Raw genomic sequence first — 19,755 nt, 5'->3', positions numbered from 1 at the left:
CAGGTGCTAATGCACCAATCTGGAAGACAGCCGTGAATCACACATCTAGGGCCGGGAAGCCATGTGTCTCCGGAGCCACAGATTGGGGACCCCTGTTTTAGGTACTATATGAATATCTAGGGAATTTTCACATCTAAACTTTTATCAATGACTGGTTTTCAAGCAGAAAATAAATCAGAAGTAATTTGTAATGGAAATTGGACCTGATCCATTATTTGCATTTGCACAATTCTTTGTCCAGTTTCTGGTGTTTTAAGCTTATTTTTTATTTGTGCCAAATTTCCTTTAGCTTGCACCTTGTTTCCATCTATTTTACAGGTGTTCGTTTGTGTTTTTTATTTTTTTTTTACTATTTGCACTTGTTGATGTGGCTTTTATTTTTTTGGATGTTTGTGGCTGATTCATCTCTTGTGACTTTTTAAAAAGTTGCTAAATTTTTCCCAAGTGTATTTCAATTCCTCCACCTTCGAATTAATTTTTTGTACTCAAATTTTGTGACATTTTAACAGATCGTGTGCCTTATTGCTTTAAAAACTGTAGAACAAGTAAAAGCCAAAAAGGGCATCTATTGATTTTGCACAATATTCATCAACCCTGCGCACCATTTTGAAGAATTTGTCTAAAACAATGGCAACGAATATCACAAGATAAATAAGAAAAATTACTTACAGAATGCAAAAAATTAACTGGGCCGAATGTTCCTTTATTGAACAGAATATACTGCAGCACTGCACCACAGAGTGACACCCGTTCAATTCACTCTATGGTTATATGTATGAGACCTTAAAGAAATACAGCCACATAATGGATTTTGCTAAGTGTCTAAAGAAAAATAACACTGTATATTAAAGGTATCATATGAATTCCTGATTTTGACATCTACCTGACAACACACTTCTTCCTACCTGATAATATTCTTCTCTTATCTTTTCTCAGGTGAGCTTGTCATGCACCTTGGGGACATTTGACGTGGCTGCAGATGTGAACAGTGTCACAATAAAAGGAGCAGGAGAAAAACAGATCACATTATCTAGCGTCTTCTTGGATAATCTGAACCGCCAACTTCAGTTAATTTCTTATACCAACACAGTGTTCCACCCAAACACTGCAGACACTGGTGAGTCCGATACCGGAGGGCTTTTTGTTGAAATAGCAATGTATATTATATCACTAATAATCCCTAATTGCCTCTTCAGGGAGAAAGGAGAAGAACTCTAGTGACACCTATTGGAAGTAGCAATCCTAAAAGTCAAAAGTGGCTCTTTTAACAAGCCTTTTCATATGACCTAGGATTTATGCCAGAGCAGAACCTCAATTTGCAGACACGGTGTATCGGGATGATTGTCCCTCGTCAATGCAAAGTATGAGATCTGATCTGGCTTTATGAGAAGCTAAAGTGGGGTCTAATGGGAGAACCTAATAATCCCTAAGGCAAAAGTGGTTGTGAACTGAAAAATATACAGTATATATGTGTCACCCTAGGTATGGGGAAGTACCAAGTGAACAGCAAAATGGAAGGGAAACCCTGTGTCTAGGGAAAGGGGGAGATTGTGAACCCTGACCGAATCTACTATTGGTCCCTTCGGTCCCTCACCACCCTAGATAGGTTCCGCACCTATGCACTAAGCTGGATACCTGACCCTAAGTATCCCTAGTGCTGTGCCCTAAATAGGGAACAGGTGGGATGAGCTATTAATCAACCCCACTAAACACTAATAAAGACACAAGGGGGACATACAGAAGAAATAGTGCATGAACTACTTATCCATAGATGACTCAGGTAGGAGTTCAGCAAAGTTTCAGCAACGATACAACAGATGAATACAAGCCACCTGCTTATATCCAGAGCTTGAATGAACTCAATAATATCACCAGCACCAGTCCAGGGAAGATGGGAATATTTAAATCCAACAGGAAATACAGACGATTAGCAGCTGAAGGGAAGAGGAACTCCGCTTGGTCGTAAAGGGAAAAGGATGAAAACCCAGCAGAGGAGCTACCTAGTGAACTGAATACTGACAGCAGGAACAATAGAAAGTTAGGGAGCATTTTGCATAGCCAAACACTGTGACCTTCTACTGCTGGACACTACAGTACTGTCTGTCACCTGTGACACCCATGACAATATGTCACTATATTTAGTTGGCTTTTATAGGATATTTGTTACACGCAGAAGCAGTTTCTGGCTGTGCTGTATTGGAGCTTGTTTATGGACTGTAAATAAATTATATATATATATATATATATATATATATATATATACAGTCATATGAAAAAGTTTGGGCACCCCTATTAATGTTAACCTTTTTTCTTTATAACAATTTGGGTTTTTGCAACAGCTATTTCAGTTTCATATATCTAATAAAAGGATGGACTGAGTAATATTTCTGGATTGAAATGAGGTTTATTGTACTAACAGAAAATCTGCAATCCGCATTTAAACAAAATTTGACCGGTGCAAAAGTATGGGCACCCTTTTCAATTTCTTGATTTGAACACTCCTAACTACTTTTTACTGACTTACTAAAGCACTAAATTGGTTCTGTAACCTCATTGAGCTTTGAACTTCATAGGCAGGTGTATCCAATCATGAGAAAAGGTATTTAAGGTGGCCACTTGCAAGTTGTTCTCCTATTTGAATCTCCTATGAAGAGTGGCATCATGGGCTCCTCAAATAACTCTCAAATGATCTGAAAACAAAGATTATTCAACATAGTTGTTCAGGGGAAGGATACAAAAAGTTGTCTCAGAGATTTAAACTGTCAGTTTCCACTGTGAGGAACATAGTAAGGAAATGGAAGAACACAGGTACAGTTCTTGTTAAGCCCAGAAGTGGCAGGCCAAGAAAAATATCAGAAAGGCAGAGAAGAAGAATGGTGAGAACAGTCAAGGACAATCCACAGACCACCTCCAAAGACCTGCAGCATCATCTTGCTGCAGATGGTGTCAATGTGCATCAGTCAACAATACAGCGCACGTTGCACAAGGAGAAGCTGTATGGGAGAGTGATGCGAAAGAAGCCGTTTCTTCAAGCACGCCACAAACAGTCGCCTGAGGTATGCAAAAGCACATTTGGACAAGCCAGTTACATTTTAGAAGAAGGTCCTGTGGACTGATGAAACAAAGATTGAGTTGTTTGGTCATACAAAAAGGCGTTATGCATGGAGGCAAAAAAAACTCGACATTCCAAGAAAAGCACTTGCTACCCACAGTAAAATTTGGTGGAGGTTCCATCATGCTTTGGGGCTGTGTGGCCAATGCCGGCACCGGGAATCTTGTTAAAGTTGAGGGTCGCATGGATTCAACTCAGTATCAGCAGATTCTTGACAATAATGTGCAAGAATCAGTGACGAAGTTGAAGTTACGCAGGGGATGGATATTTCAGCAAGACAATGATCCAAAACACCGCTCCAAATCTACTCAGGCATTCATGCAGAGGAACAATTACAATGTTCTGGAATGGCCATCCCAGTCCCCAGACCTGAATATCATTGAAAATCTGTGGGATGGTTTGAAGCGTGCTGTCCATGCTCGGCGACCATCAAACTTAACTGAACTGGAATTGTTTTGTAAACAGGAATGGTCAAATATACCTTCATCCAGGATCCAGGAACTCATTAAAAGCTACAGGAAGTGACTACAGGCTGTTATTTTTGCAAAAGGAGGATCTACAAAATATTAATGTCACTGTTATGTTGAGGTGCCCATACTTGTGCACCAGTCAGATTTTGTTTAAATGCGGATTGCACATTTTCTGTTGGTACAATAAACCTCATTTCAATCCAGAAATATTACTCAGTCGATCAGTTATTAGATATATGAAACTGAAATAGCTGTTGCAAAAACCCAAATTGTTATAAAGAAAAAAGGTTAACATTAATAGGGGTGCCCAAACTTTTTCATATGACTGTATATATATATATATATATATATATATATATATATATATATATATATATATATATAATTTATTTACAGTCCATAAACAAGCTCCAATACAGCACAGCCAGAAACTGCTTCTGCGTGTAACAAATATCCTATAAAAGCCAACTAAATATAGTGACATATTGTCATGGGTGTCACAGGTGACAGACAGTACTGTAGTGTCCAGCAGTAGAAGGTCACAGTGTTTGGCTATGCAAAATGCTCCCTAACTTTCTATTGTTCCTGCTGTCAGTATTCAGTTCACTAGGTAGCTCCTCTGCTGGGTTTTCATCCTTTTCCCTTTACGACCAAGCGGAGTTCCTCTTCCCTTCAGCTGCTAATCGTCTGTATTTCCTGTTGGATTTAAATATTCCCATCTATATATATGTATATATATTTGTCTAATTCTGTCTGTCTGTAACAGACATCCCACATCGCTGATTGGTCGCGCAAGCCGCCCACGACCAATCAGTGACAGGTGCAGTCCAGCCGCGAATTGGCGCCTGATTTGAACCATGCTTCACTGATTCGTCGCACACAGAAGCCTCTATATACACCCTAGCAGCCTTTATATACACACCAGCATATACACTCCCAGCAGCCTTTATATACACCCCACAAGCCAAAGCCTCTATATACACCCCATCAGCAGCCTCCAGCACACAATAAAAAAAACAAAACAAAAAACGATTATACTCACCTGGCAATTTCTTCTCTTTTCATACTCTGTAGTACTTTCTACCTCCCCTCTCTGGCCCTGCAGGCTGGGAGATGCAGCTGCTTCCTATTTCCTCCTCGGCATGTCCCGCCCACCTCTCTGCTCAGCTGCTTCTGGATTGATTGTGGGTGTTGCTGAGGGAGTGGTGCGAGCGGGCCCCTTAGATGCCCGACTGTGGCTTTAGCAACATGACACAGACTGTTTTTGGTCATGGACAACTCTACGTTGCATTTTTAAGAGTTAAAATGAGATCCAACGTCAAGGTTCAAGTTTTTGATACCCCTTTACAAGGAAAGTTGCTTATAGATAGTCAAAAGGTATTCACAAGAAATGTGGTGTACAAAAATATTTTAGGTTGATATACTAATATATTATAGTGTCGATGTACTTCTTCCTTCCAATGATGAATGTAAATACAGTTAGATATTCATGTAATAGTTTATATATTTTGATGATCTGTTTAATAATTTCGTTCAGTTGTATTAAGTTCTATGAACAATAACATTTAATGATAATGTATATATTTTACCCTGTATATTCATTGCATTATTCTTAAATCTTCATAAATAAACTACATACATATTCTAGAATACCTGATGCGCTAGAATTGGGTCACCATCTAGTATATATATATATATATATCTGCCTATGGTTGTCCCACTTCTCACCCAGTCACGCAGAGTCCCAACACGATCTTCTATACATGACACTGCAGGTAGTAGAAGTAATGCAGAAAGCACCAGAGCATCACTGACATGATGGGATGGATAGATGAATGGATGGATGGATGAAGGGAGATCTGAATGTAAAGAATCTCTGCACTTATTATAATGAAGGCAATTGTTTATTAGGTAATGCCATACACCAAAGACAAGTGACTAAAAGCAGCAACGTGATTAAATTGCTAACAATAACTGAAAATTTAATCAGCATCTCTTAAGGCTGCTTTACACGCAACGACGTATCTAACGATATGTCGTCGGGGTCACTGAATTCGTGACGCACCTTCGGCCTCATTAGCGACGTCGTTGCGTGTGACACCTACGAGCGACCGCTAACGATCAGAAATACCAAATCACTGATCGTTGACACGTCTTTCATTTTCAAAATATCATTGCTTGTGCTGGACGCGTTTTGTTCGTCGTTCCTGAGGCAGCACACATCGCTACGTGTGATGTCCCGGGAACGACGAACAACAGCATTCCTGCGTCTTCCGGCAACGAGGTGGGAGTGACGTTAATGCGGCTGCTCTCCGCCCCTCCACTTCTATTGTTGGCCTGCTGATTGACGTCACTCGAACCGCCCCCTTAAAAAAGAGGTTGTTCGCCGGCCACAGCGACATCGCTAGGAAGGTAAGTCCGTTTGACGCGTCCTAGCGATATTGTTCGCCACGGGCAGCGATTTGCTCATGACGCACAAACGACGGGGGCGGGTACTATCGCACTCGGCATCGCTAGCCGATGCTAGCGATGTCGCAGCGTGTAAAGCAGCCTTTAGGGAAATTATTGCTGTGTTACAGATTAAATAATACAAATAAGAATAAAACAAAATATAAACATCAGACTAAAGTTAGATATAGGAAATAAATTGTCCCCATCATATGGCCTTGTTCCCACTTGCGTTTATTATGGATGAGTGCAATCCAATAAGACTTTGGTTTGCACTTGCACCAATGTTAAACAATTAGGCAGTGTTGAGCTGCGATTTTTCTTTTTCTTTTTTTTTTTCATGCCAAATCAGCATGAGAAAAAAAACCCAGCATGCTGCATTTGGCAGCGTACATCACATCATATGCACCCATACAAGTCTATGGAGAAACATCAGACTGCACACATGACATCCAAGTGCAGTGGTATATACGCAGAGATAGGCAGTGGAGAATATGGAGAAATTAATATCTCCATATTCTAAGCACTGCAGTCCAATCCTCACATGTGAGACAATCAGATCACAGTGAGTGACACTCGGCTCATGCTCACAGCAAAGCCTGGTCTGAGTATAATTAGTATATTGCTTCCGATGATACACACTAATGAGGGTAAGACCTAAGTGTTATAAGTTCAGCTTGTGTCCATATGATGAAAAATCCATTGTAGTTGTCTTGTGAATTTAGCAAGTAACGTATTTTTCAGACTATAAGACGCACCAGACTATAAGATGCACCCTGGTTTTAGAGGAGGAAAATAGGAAAATAAAATTTTAAGCAAAAATGTGGTCATGACACACTGTTATGGGGCGAGGATCTGCTGCTGACACTGTTATGGGGGGAATGTCCCCAAATTCTCTGCTAAGGTACCCCATCCTGGTAATGATCCTACTGCCTTCTATATGTACCCCATCCTGGTATATGCCCTTATCCTGCTATATACTGGCATCCTGCTATATACTCCCATCCTGCTATATGCCCCCCATCCTGGTATATATTCCCATCCTGCTATATACTGGCATCCTGCTATATATTCCCATCCTGCTATACACTGCCATCCTGCTATATGCCCCCATCCTGGTATATATTCCCATCCTGCTATATATTCCCATCCTGCTATATATTCCCATCCTGCTATATACTGTCATACATCATGCTATATATCCCCATCCATTCACCCTGCTATATACCCCATCCTTCCTACTATATGGCCCCATCCTGCTATATACCACCATCCATCTTGCTATATACCCCCATCCTGATAAATAACCCCATCCTGATATATGGCATGTATTCTGTATCACACACACAAAAAAAACAAAAAACGTTTATACTCACCTTTCCTCGCTCCATGCAGCATTGCTTCTCCCCCTTTCTGTGTGGGCAGCAGCGCCGCTGAAGTGTGGAGCCGTCACCGTTCCCCTGCAGCACCGCATGTCCTCCCGTCTGCCAGTCAGCTGACCTGCGTGACTAGCGGCGCGCACAGCGATGACGTCATCGCAGTGCTCACCGCTCTCTACACAGATCAGCTGACCGGCACAGACAGGAGGAGATCGCGAAGCTGCATGTGAACGGTGAGTGTGCCGTACTGATTCACTGCACCCTGCGATGATGATGATGCACGGGGGGCAGTGTATATAGCCGCACATGATCACTCCAGGCTGTAGTTGCCAGGGGTGATTACGGCCGGCTGTTTACTATGCGCGCACTCCCCGCCCATCATCCCGCCCACCTGTCAACGCTGGCTTCAGCGCTCAGAGATGATGGGCGTGCATATGTAATGAGCGAGCCCACGTGGTCACGGCAGGCGCTGCTACAGCCTGCTTGTGCCGCCGATGACCCGCTCCACCGCAGCACCCTCATTCCCGGCCGCAGCCCTATATTCAGACCATTAGACGCACCCCCCAATTTCCCCTAATATTTTGGGGGAAAAAAATGCGTCTTATGGTCCGAAAAATACGGTAGATTCATTCAGCCTTTGGTATATGGCGTTGCCTGTAAGGAGTTGTCTGGGGTATATTGCATTGCCTTTAAGCAGATGTTTTTGGTGTATGGGATTAATATTAATTTTGTTTATATAGCGCCAACATATTCCGCTGCACTGTTACAATAAGTGGGGTCATGTACAGACAATGAAGAGATTACAAAGTTACATATAGTGCGACAACTGTAGAAAAAGACATGGACTGTACATCCCAAAATCATACTTTGATCTAAAGCCGCTAGGCAAAATTTAAATACCTGAACATGAGGCTCTTGGTTTAACATTAACATCAGACTGTATGAAGCCCACTGCCAAGTCACAGCGAACTCAGAGGTTCGCCGTGACATGGCAGTGGGCTTAACACAGTCTGATCAGAATGTTAAACCAAGAACCTCATGTTCAGCCGTACAGGTCTCACCAATGATATGTCCATCCCCTTTTAGGATGTATTCACATGTGGCAGACTTTGTTACTGAAATTTAGGTGACAGGAATTGTAGTTATATTAATGGGGTTATTTGGGCAAAAAACACATGGATTTCTGCCAGAAAAAGACAACAACCAATCAAATCCTTGTGAATAAATCCCAAACTATCATTTTCCTCTGGATATATGTGGGATGAGAGATATAGCTTCTAATGATGCGGAGGCAATTTTATCATTGTAAAATCCCAGTGGGTCAATGCTGTAAAGGATAAGGAGGATCAGGTTACACTAATTAATATATTTGCTCCCCAGGGTTTATATTGGTATATATAATTATATAATTGGTATATAATTTGGTGAAATTCAGTTTTACGCTTCTTTGTGAATCTGTTATTTTTGTATCTTTTTCTTGTTTTCAGTGAAGTTTCAGAGCGATGGACATACTGCAACATTTATCATTAAGGTCCGTCATCCCATTCTTCCGAAGTTATATGATATGGGACCTAGTAAATGTAAGTAGCACTGTATAATACAGGCTAAAGCACAACTGACATGTTGAACAGCAGAATGGTGAAGATAAAGGGGAGTAGAGAATATTTATATAAGAGTGATAATGTTCCGTATATCACTTTATACAGTATCTCTGCTCACTCTTAGTCCATTGGGTGGTTCCACTCAGTGATTGACAGCTATAAAAAGGTTACTCATTAAGTAAGACCACAACGGACTAATACAACTGAATAGACTAATATTGTCCCATAAAACATAAATACGTATCAAACTGTCCAACCTGGCAGCACAAATTAAACCTTAAGCATCCTCCAGTTGTACACCGATATGTAATACTCATAGTACCCCTGAAATGCTTAGTGCATATTCATTTTGAGGTTTGGTGCCAGTACTCTTCAGTCAGTCTTTGCCATCCATGATGAGCAGTGGTAAAGCGCTTCTAGCATCTAGTAAACCACTACCAGATGAGTGTCGGTAGTCTGAGACTCTTCCCATTGTTCTCAGAGCTGGCGGTGCAGTGGAATCTGTAACGTAGGGTTGTTATATCCTTTTAATTTACCTGAATGATTTCCTTATGGACTATTCATATACACGTAACTATGTGGAAGATTCCAGGGTACCCAAACATTTCTTGTTCTCTTAGATCTGAGTGAAACCGCTTCATGAAGATTAGGTATGCTGTAACAGGTTTTTTTTTGGTCAGTGTACATGCGGAAGGGTGGCGGTCTACCCACCAAAGTGCTTAAGATCAGATTAAAAAGATATCATCACCATGTGCCTCCTGTAATTTGACAATATGGCACTGGACTTTGAACCAGAATAATACAGGTACAATATCGCACTGACATTTATAGTTTTTCTTTGTTAGTTACACAGGAATCTGTCATCAGGTTTTTCCTTTTCTGAGAATGGCATCATGTAGAGGCTGAGCCCATCATGCTCATGATGTGTCACTTACTGGACTGTTTGCTTTAGGGTTCATACAATTAGTTTTATCAGTAGCAGATTATCACTAGACGACTAGGAAACCTACTGCCATGTAGTCCTCCATATTCATAAGCTCTGTATATTACCTCCTACATCACTAATTGGCATCTTTCTGCCTATGCATTGTGTACACAGAAAACTGTCAATTAATAGTGTTGGCGGGGTTATACAGAGCTCCCATTCAGAACTGGTAAATCTGCAGCAAAAAAGAGTGATTTTATTTTAAAAAAAATGCAGTAAGCAGCTCAGTAAGTGGCAAATCGCAGCCCCTATATCATATTGATCTCATATGTGGCAGATAAAATCTGAAGACAGATTCCCTTTAAAGGGGTTGTCCAAATTTAACACATTATACTCAGTCATCCTTGCCTTGCCCACCTGAATCTAGCACCAGCCACTCAAGCATCTGCGCAGAGACAAGATGCGCTGATGTCCTTGTTCCATCAAGCACCAGGCCAATGCGGTCTGTGATTGGCTGCAGGGTTCAGGTGATTTTGAGCATGCAACCTCATAAAGCAATGATGCGCTGCTGAAGTCACCTGATTGCAGCAACCAATCATAAGCCAAAATAATCTGATGGCCGGTTGAACCGTGACATTACCACTTCCTGTGTCGGACCCCGAAGCTGCCTGTAAGTGGGTGCCAATGGGTGAGTGTGGCTGAATTAGTGCCTTTTACATATCTATTACGCAGGGCAAAGTGTTATTTTGTCTTGACAACAGTCTGATCAAATTTTTCTGTATGGTACAAAAATTGGAATAGTTCGATACCAAAGATAGATACTTTAGATGGATAATGGACAGATAAAACCAATGGACAGATGTATTTTGTGGTGTCTATAACAATGATGTTGCACCACGTTTCAAGCTGTGACATGATAAATCTGCCTGAATGAGCCTCACTCGTCATCTGTACATTTGTCACTTTTATAGCAGCAAATTAACAAGGACTTAATTATGGAATTATCAATTGTTGGAAAATGCTGTTTTAATAAGGAAAAAATGTTCACTTGTGGACTATTAGTGCATTAGAAAACCGGTAGTGAATTATAGATAATGAGGGATTATGATATATTACTAGATGTAACCTCAGCGGTGAATTGTCATGCGGTGATTAGCACATGGATTATGTGAGGTGAGGCCGCCTCGTGTTATATCTGTACTATGTGGTCTGGTACAATGGCCCTTAGAGAATGGGAAAATGTACGGGTTACTCTTCCCACACCCCTGTGCTGTGGCGCTGACTGTTTTACCAACCTGAGTGCAGCCACTTGCCCTGTGGTATGTGAAGTGTCCGCACTCGAGACACCTTTTATATCAAGTATGTGTTTGAGGAACTGAGTTTTAGGCCACATTTAATGAACTGTTAGCCTGTATTAGGCAATATAAAAATGTCCTCATCAAATGAAGTGTTTATTTTTAGGGTTTTGCAGCCTTTGTGACAAAATATGAATCTTCCTCTTTTATTTTTCTTTAGGCTGCTTTCACACTACATTTTTTTAACATCCGTCATGAACGTTTTTTTAACGTAAAAACGGATTCAGTGCAAATGCGTGTTCATTTCAATGCATTTGCAATGGACTTGCGTCAACATGCGTTCATCTGCGTTTGCGTGCGTTATAGTAAGGATACAGCGACTTGCAGTTTTTTAACTTTTTTCAAAATTGCTACTTGTAGTGTTTTTGAGCTGCGTCCAAATACTGCAAATTGCTGGATCCTGACTAAACAGCATGCAAACGCATGTGAACGCTGGCATGCTGATAGACAGGATCCTGCTTGCTCTACTGAGCATGCCCACAAACCAGCCTGGCGTGATCAGTCTCTCTCTCCCCCTCCCTCTCTCTCCTCTCTCCTCCGCCTGAGAGCGGAGGACGCTCGTAACCAAGGTAAATATCGGGTAACCGCGGGCTTAGTTACCTGATGTTTACCTTGGTTACGTGTGCAGGGAGCAGGCAGCCCTGCTCCTAGCAGCTGCAGGCGCTCGTAACCGATGTAAATATCGGGTATCCAAGCAAGTTACCCGATGTTTACCTTGGTTACGAGCCTCCGCAGCTGTCAGATGTCGGCTCCCAGTCTTTCACGTTCAGTTCCCCTCACTCCCGATCACATGACTCCAATGCCCACCCATAAACTTAAAGTGACAGGATCCTGCAAAATAACACATGCGTTTGCATATGTTTTTCTTTGCAAAAACAGGATCCGCTTTTGCAGCAAAAAAAGTTCATGACGAATGCTAAAAAACGTAGTGTGAAAGCAGCCTTAGTTTTGCTTTATTTTATTCAGTATCTTCTGAGAGCCCCATCTACTTCCCTATATAAATGTAACTTCTGGTTATAAATAGAATGAAAACCATTGAGCATATCAATATGTAAAGCACGATGAGACATGTTCATATTAGGTTATTTTATCTTCCATTCATACCGGTCTTGTTTGCAATGTTTCCATAAGGTACAATAAGCACAATGTATGCCAAATATAGGCTACATTTTGCACACCATCAGACCACATACATCTGCGAAATCGAGTTTTCAGTACATGCAGTTCCACCAAATACTATGCTACTCTACATTATTTATTATAGAAATGTGAACAAGATATATAAGCTTAAAGGAGTTTTTTGGAAACAAAAATAATTTAAATATTTTGCTGTTCTTATAATGAGTCCAAGAGCCCCCCTTTTACCTTTACATTATTGTTGAGCGCCCCTTCTTCCCTCCGCCACCATTAATGTAGTTTTTGTTTAGTGTTTCAGGCCTACACTCCCTCGGTTTGGACCATCCAGACTACCCTGACCATGATTCATTACACCACACACATGCGTATCTCCCACCGGAACTGCCCACCACATTTAGGAGGCTGCTGATCTCTGTCTTGCTTACTCCACCCAAGGATTGACTTCTACAGACTGTTAAGGTATGTTCACACTGGGCGTTTTTGGTGCGGTTTTTTTGGCGCATTTTTTTGGCATTGTTTTTGCGTTGGTTTTATGCAAATCCATGCTAATAAAACTCTGCCTTCACAGTCCCAGCAAAGTCTATGAGATTGCAGAAATCTCATGTGCACACACACAAAACACGTTTTTTTTCCTGACTCTTTGTCAACCCCCTTTTGGTTTTTGCTGTGTTTTTGAAAGAATGAGCATGTCAATTTTTTTCAGTATTTTTTTCACGGTTTTTCACCCTACAAGTCATTGTGGAAGTGCAAAAACGCCGTAAAAAATGTGGCAAAAACGCCATAAAAACTGCACCAAAAATGCAGAAAACCACCAGGAGACTTCCTGCCAGAAGATAAGGTTTTGCTGCAGAAAAATACGAACCAAAAATGCCCTCTGTGAATATACACTTATATAGTCTCAACATGAAAACAACATAGTGTGGACCACTCTGACATACCTGCTCCAAACCACCATCCTCCTCCTTTACAGCCTCCCTTCATAACCTCTCCCTCTCAACACTGCTTTTAGCTGCTCTCCTCCTTTACGGCCTCCAATCATAACTGCCTCCTCTAGAAATTGTCCACAATGCTGCTCCCATCCACCGCCTTCCCCCATAACCCCCACAGTTACTTGGGTATCTGTGCTGTGGACAATGGATTTGGAGACAGGGAGGTTATAGAGAGAGACTGTGGAAGATGAGGGTGGCCGGGAGCAGGCATGTTGCAGTTTTCTATTGTAGACTAGTAGCATAAGTGTGGACGGGAGAGCTGCCCAATCACACACTACCTAGTGTGCGCAATCTTGAGACTCCTATAGTCTCAAGATTGCCACATCAGTGGCATCCAGATTCACAGACCACACCCCTTATGACATCATTGTTCAGGGCTTACTGAGAGCTGCTAGATAAGCCCCGCCTCCTGCATGCAGGGTTCAGTGTCACTGACAGGCTACATTACTGCACCGCAGAAGCAGGAAGTCTCTGTGCTCTGAGCAAACGGTAACAGACAGAGAGGAGCTTCCACATGTGACAACTCAGGAACAAGCAAGAATTTTAAATTCCGAATTTTCTTACTTTCTCTGGCTTTACAATAGTTTAATAATTATTATGCATGGACAACCCCTTTAAAACAATACATTTTTTTTCAATACAAAACAAACAGGTTTAGCATCCACCTCGGAAAAATTTCCTAATGTAGACATCAAATATAGAAAAAAACTGTGTGAAAAGCCTTATGTTCAGAATTTGGGCTGTGTAGGTTGTTAATGTGTACTCCATAGCAGTTAAAAGGAAGGACAGTCTTTCTGTCTTGCACCTGTGTACTTGGTGAAAAAAAATATTCTAAATGTTATCACTAATGTAAATAACTAGAAAGTGTTAAACTGTTACCGTTCTCAGGCTATGTGCCCACGTAGCGTATTTTCATGCAGTTATGCTGCGTTCTGCACCGCAGCGTAACTGCATGCGCCCTGCGTCTCCAGCATAATCTATGAAGATTGTGCCTAACCCATGCCCACGTGGTTTATTAGAACGCAGCGATTCGGCTACTGCTGAAGCGCTGCGTTCTAAAAAGCAACATGTCACTTCTTTCATGCGCTTTGGATGCAGGTCCCGCTCGGTCTATGGGAGGGGCTGCAGCCAGAGCGCATGAAGTTGGCTTTTCATTACGGACTGTTTCTGCAGCGATATGAAGCGTACGTGTGCTGTTCAAATCGCTGAAGAACTTTCTGCAGGGACAGAACACAACGTGGGCACATAGCCTTACAGCTACGACCTGTCATTCTCTGAAAGTGGATTACTTGGTAACATTAGAACATTCTGCCACTAGCAAACTCTTCTAGCTAGGTGGAAAATCAAGGGTCTTGGAACACGGTGTTATTGCAGTTGGCTATTATTTTTAGTATGAGGTTTTTCTTATAATTACCAAAATATTATCCATTCCCCCACAATTTGCTCCAATCACATTTTAATTTGGAGACCATTCCTGGTCATGCTAGATGAGTAACTAACAAAATATAATGTGCAATGATGGCCAAGAAGTGGCCGGTATGGAGGGGGGAGACCTGTTTTTAAGGTGTGTAGAACAAGGATTCAGCCTAAAATTTCATTCAGACCTATGAGGTTTTTTTCTCACTAATTTCCACCAAATTCATAAAAGTGGCTCACGATGTTTGGTGAATTTGGTGCAAATGCAAAGATGCTTTTTTTTCTTCTTTGTTTTAATTATACCTTTTTCTTAAAAAAAAAGGGCACATTTTGTATTCCACTAGGTTCCTGGAGTACAAATGATCAATTTCCCAATATTTTGAAAAATACCAAATGATTAATTAGCCTAAATCATGTAGATAATGAAATAATAAAAACTACATTCACATAGTCAAGCTTACCTATATAAGGATGAGTTGAAAAAAAAAGTGTAAAAATAATGCAAAAGCCATAATGAATTTGACACAATCATAAAAATGTCTAAAACCCTCATCTTTTTTTCTAAAAAAGGTGCAAAAGAATAAAGAAGGGAGACTGTATAATTTTACCATATAAAATAAACAATGCTCTATACTTCCAATGTAAATGTATCATGTTACATTGCTCCTATGGGATCTTATAGTATACCATCTACCACTCTCTTATTAAAGTAGACTTTCATAGATAAATTTATATAATGCTAGGGCTACACAGGAACAAATAACACAGCCTAAGATCACACTGTGTCGATGCTACATCATAGCATAATAAGTAGGTGAATGGGGGTGCATTGTGACCTGCAAGGTATATTATACTCCTGAAGAAGCCACATTCCTGATGGCGAAACATTTGACCTTCTTTCCCCTATCTTATCATTATCTCGCACACATTTTCTCTTTATCATTCCTGATTTTTACTTATGGTACTTCTGGATTATTAGGTTGTGCTGGCAGTATGTTGTGTTTTATAATGGTATATATTTATTATTGCTAGGTTATTTCCTATTTTTCATAAACTGTATTACTATTTTTTCAATATCTGGGCATGTTCCACTGTTTTTTTATGTTTGTTATATTGAATAATATCCTGTGTACTGAATGATCAGATAGGGTGGACTACAGTTTTATTATGGGCTGGTCTGGTCAGGTCTGGTTTTATAGCCTTCCTTAAATGTTCAGTAAACTTGCAATATCTATACATGAGCCCCATTTTGGCATGCTTGTTTTATTGACCTGCAAGGTACTGTGATCGTGACAAGCAAGTCACAAAAAATCAAAATGGTTATGACTTTTTTGCAGTTACCTATTTGTGGTCACAGTACCTTGAAAGTGGTCTAGTGACAAGTCACCTGCATTATGTGGGAATGTAGCAGCATCACAGAGTGATCTATGGCCACAGAACCTGTGTAGCAGCCAAAGTCACAATGTAGCCCCGGTCTAACTCCCTCCTATCACAGGAGAGTGTAGCTCTACCTACCGCCTTGTATTTAGAGATCCACTTGTCCTGAGGAGACAAATCATAAACTTAAAATTCACATGGAAGTCTGTAAGTACAAAAGATGACTTAAGTTGACATCAAACTATTAATTCCTCAATACAGTCCGCAGTCATTTGGTGTGCAAGATAGCCATTAATGTTAGCACCTGGATTATTCTAGTTATTTCATCTGCTGCCATATGTACAGTACCAGACCTGAATCCAATCGAGATGGTTTGGGGTGAGCTCGACCGCAGAGTGAAGGCAAAAGGGCCAACAAGTGCTAAGCATCTCTGGGAACTCTTTCAAGACTGTTGTGAGACTATTTCCGGTGACTACTTCTTGATGCTCATCAAGAGAATGCCAAGAGTGTGCAAAGCAGCAATCAAAGCAAAAGGTGGCTACTTTGAAGAACCTAGAATATGACATATTTTCAGTTGTTTCCTACTTTTTTGTTAAGTATTTCATTCCACATGAGTTAATTCATAGTTTTGATGCCTTTAATGTGAAGCTACAATTTTCAGAGTCATGAAAATAAAGAAAACTCTTTGAATGAGATAGTGTGTCCAAACTTTTGGTCTGTACTGTATTTAAAGGGAATCTGTCAGCAAGTTTTGCTACCTCATCTGACAGCAACATAATGTAGCCAAGGAGATTCTGAATCCAACCCTGTATCACGTAGATTATTGGGTGCAGCCGTTCTAACATAATCAAATAATTGAGTTTTAAGTATGTAGCTGAGCCCAGAGAGCTGTCCTGCCCACCCTGGGCTCTCAATAGAGATTGTACATTGACAATGAGGTGTCAATCACAGCAGGAGGGGTGTCGGACTGCTATGTGCCTGACATTGTAGTCCAAGCAATAAAAAGTCCTGCTGCTTTCACATATAGCAAATAAACAGATCTGACCGGGACAAAACAGGCATCGATGAATTCTCTAACCCTTGCAGCATGCTGTCTTCAGCCTACATAGCAAAAACCTGCTGACAGTTTCACTTCAGTTGTCGCTCACACGAGCGTATAAGGCTACTTTCACACTTGCTTTGAACGGCATCCATTGCTTTCCGCCGCCTTGAGGAAATACGGTAACCGTTGCAGGAAACTGTTTGATTCCTCATAGACTTCTATTAGCTATGGATAGCAACGGATGGCCTTGCGTTGCATCCATCAGCCGACGCTGCGTTGCATCCGCCTGGCACATGGAACGCTGCATGTAGCGATTTTCTGTGCTTGGTGGAGCGTCAAAAAAACGCAACCTGCAGGAATCCGTTGGCGTCCGTTGTTTTTATAATGGGCGCCTATGGTGGCGGATTCCATTAGAATCCATCATTTGACGGATTCCGTTAACGCAACAGTCTTTACACAACTGCGCATGCCCAGATGTGTAAGGTCAAGAAAAAAAAACTATAACAGATTGCTTTATTTTGTACCATCTGTTGCATCCGTTGTGCCACTATATGCAACACATCCATTGCATGCATCACAAAACGCAATGCAACGGATGCCGTTCAACGCAAGTGTGAAAGTAGCCTAAATCGGACAAGTGTAGTCTGATTAAAAAAAAGGGATTGGACTCAGACCCATACTATTTAATGATGGAGTGCAGATCTGCGTTTATTTTTTTTTTTCATCTGTGTACGGCATGCTACAATTTGACTCCAAAATCAGTCCGGTCCGAAAAAAAATGGGATGCCATAAGGACCATCAGTAAGGCATCTGATTATTATGGGTACATTATAATTCTGTAAATGGTCATAAAAGATTAATAGATGCTGTGTAAAAAAACGGATTGTATGCAGACAACACTTGGATGACACGTGAGAAAAAATCCTCCCACTTTTCTGGGTGAGAATGGGACCCCTGCCTGCCAAATCCCAGTAAATAAAGTCAATGTTTTGTGTGTCTCGTGGTGAGCTGGGATATATCTAAGGTGCATGTGATATTTACTCTATACACAAAAGACTGAATCATCACCTATGTATTGTTTTCACAGCACAGTACAATATCAGCACCCTGGTCACCATAGCAACCAAAACTTTTCTTCGCTATGACAAGCTGCAGGACTTAATTGACAGCATCCGGAAATTTTATCCAACGGTAACCATAATAATTGCGGATGACAGCGAGAAGCCGCAGAAGGTTGAGGGGCCCTTCATTGAACAATACATCATGCCCTTTGGAAAGGTATGGAAATATGATATTACTGTATTATATATAGCAGTGCAATTGTTTAAATAGGCAAATGTCCATCAAGTTTGAATGTAGGGAAGGCGTATAGGTAAAACCATAATGTATAAACTAAAAGGGCAAATGTTCTCTGCTGATCCGTCAATCAGCTTGGATTAACATTAAGAACAAGAATGTTATACATCTACGGTATAGAAGCGTTAATGCTATTTTGTTTAAAGAAATCATCAAGGTTTTTTAATCCATACACTATTCCTGCTGATGAGATGGTTGCTTCACAGATTAATATTTCTATGGTAAAATAAAAAGGCCTAGTTGTTTTTATGGCCCCCTGGTGAAGGGGATATAGGTCTTGGTGAGCATGTCATATTGGAGGCTTTGGTGCAGTGAGATACCGCAAAGCAGAATAATTGGACAGTACATGAAATAGCAGAGCTTGGTTTGCAATCGACACCTTGGATCATGGAAGAACAGTGGAGCTGGATATGCTGAATGTCACGTGGAACAGCATGAGGTAGTGGAGCCTGATATACTTAAGTGCATGTGGAACAGCATAGAAGAGTAAGCCAGACATAGTGTATGTGCAGTCAGGCAACTTGGGACAGCAAAACTCTGTATATAGTCAGGCATATTGGTACAGCAGAGCTGGGTAGGCATCTTGGAATAGCAGAACTGTGAGTGTAGACAAACATCATGATATAGCAGATAAAAGTGTCCAGACAGCACCTTGGAACAGTAGAGCCATGTTTTCAGTCATGCACCTTGCTCTTGCAGAGCTAAGTGTTAGGACAGTGTGTGCTGCCCTCATGCCAGCAGCCGAGCAGCTCGGATCCGGATCCGCGGTGGCTCGAGGGGTCTCCTGACCCAGGGGTCGTGGTCATGTATTAGAGTTTGTGACGCCACCCGTGGTATGTGGTACCACCGATGCACTTGGGAGTACCCGGGGATGATGGAATGGAGCAGCCAGGTGTTATGACCCTCCACGGGTAGGGGGGATATCCCGGGGCTCGGTAATGATAGGGGTGTGCCATTGGATGCAAAGGGGTCACTTGCGTACTCACTCAGTCTATTAAGCTGATACCGACAACTGGATAAACCATAGTTCTGGATACCGCTGCCGCCAAGGGGGGCTAGTTCGGGTCCTGTCCCCAATGGTGCTGCCTGGTGATCCATGACCTGCCTCATGGCACTAAGTTTACTTCTCTGTTGGTCCCTGTAGTTTG

General features: G+C 41.4%; 1 protein-coding gene across 1 annotated transcript in view; it reads left to right on the top strand.

Annotated features, from left to right (window-relative positions):
- B4GALNT1 (beta-1,4-N-acetyl-galactosaminyltransferase 1) overlaps positions 1 to 19,755 on the top strand; it is a 350,827-nt gene that overhangs the window by 319,678 nt on the left and 11,394 nt on the right. The window contains exons 6-8 of the mRNA XM_075334473.1: positions 937 to 1,117; positions 8,897 to 8,989; positions 18,339 to 18,529. Coding sequence (XP_075190588.1) covers positions 937 to 1,117; positions 8,897 to 8,989; positions 18,339 to 18,529 — 465 coding nt within the window. The remainder of the gene's footprint in view (positions 1 to 936; positions 1,118 to 8,896; positions 8,990 to 18,338; positions 18,530 to 19,755) is intronic.

Source organism: Anomaloglossus baeobatrachus, chromosome 2 (assembly GCF_048569485.1).
Source record: "Anomaloglossus baeobatrachus isolate aAnoBae1 chromosome 2, aAnoBae1.hap1, whole genome shotgun sequence".
NCBI lineage: Eukaryota > Metazoa > Chordata > Amphibia > Anura > Aromobatidae > Anomaloglossus > Anomaloglossus baeobatrachus.
This window is presented reverse-complemented; position numbering and strand designations above follow the sequence as displayed.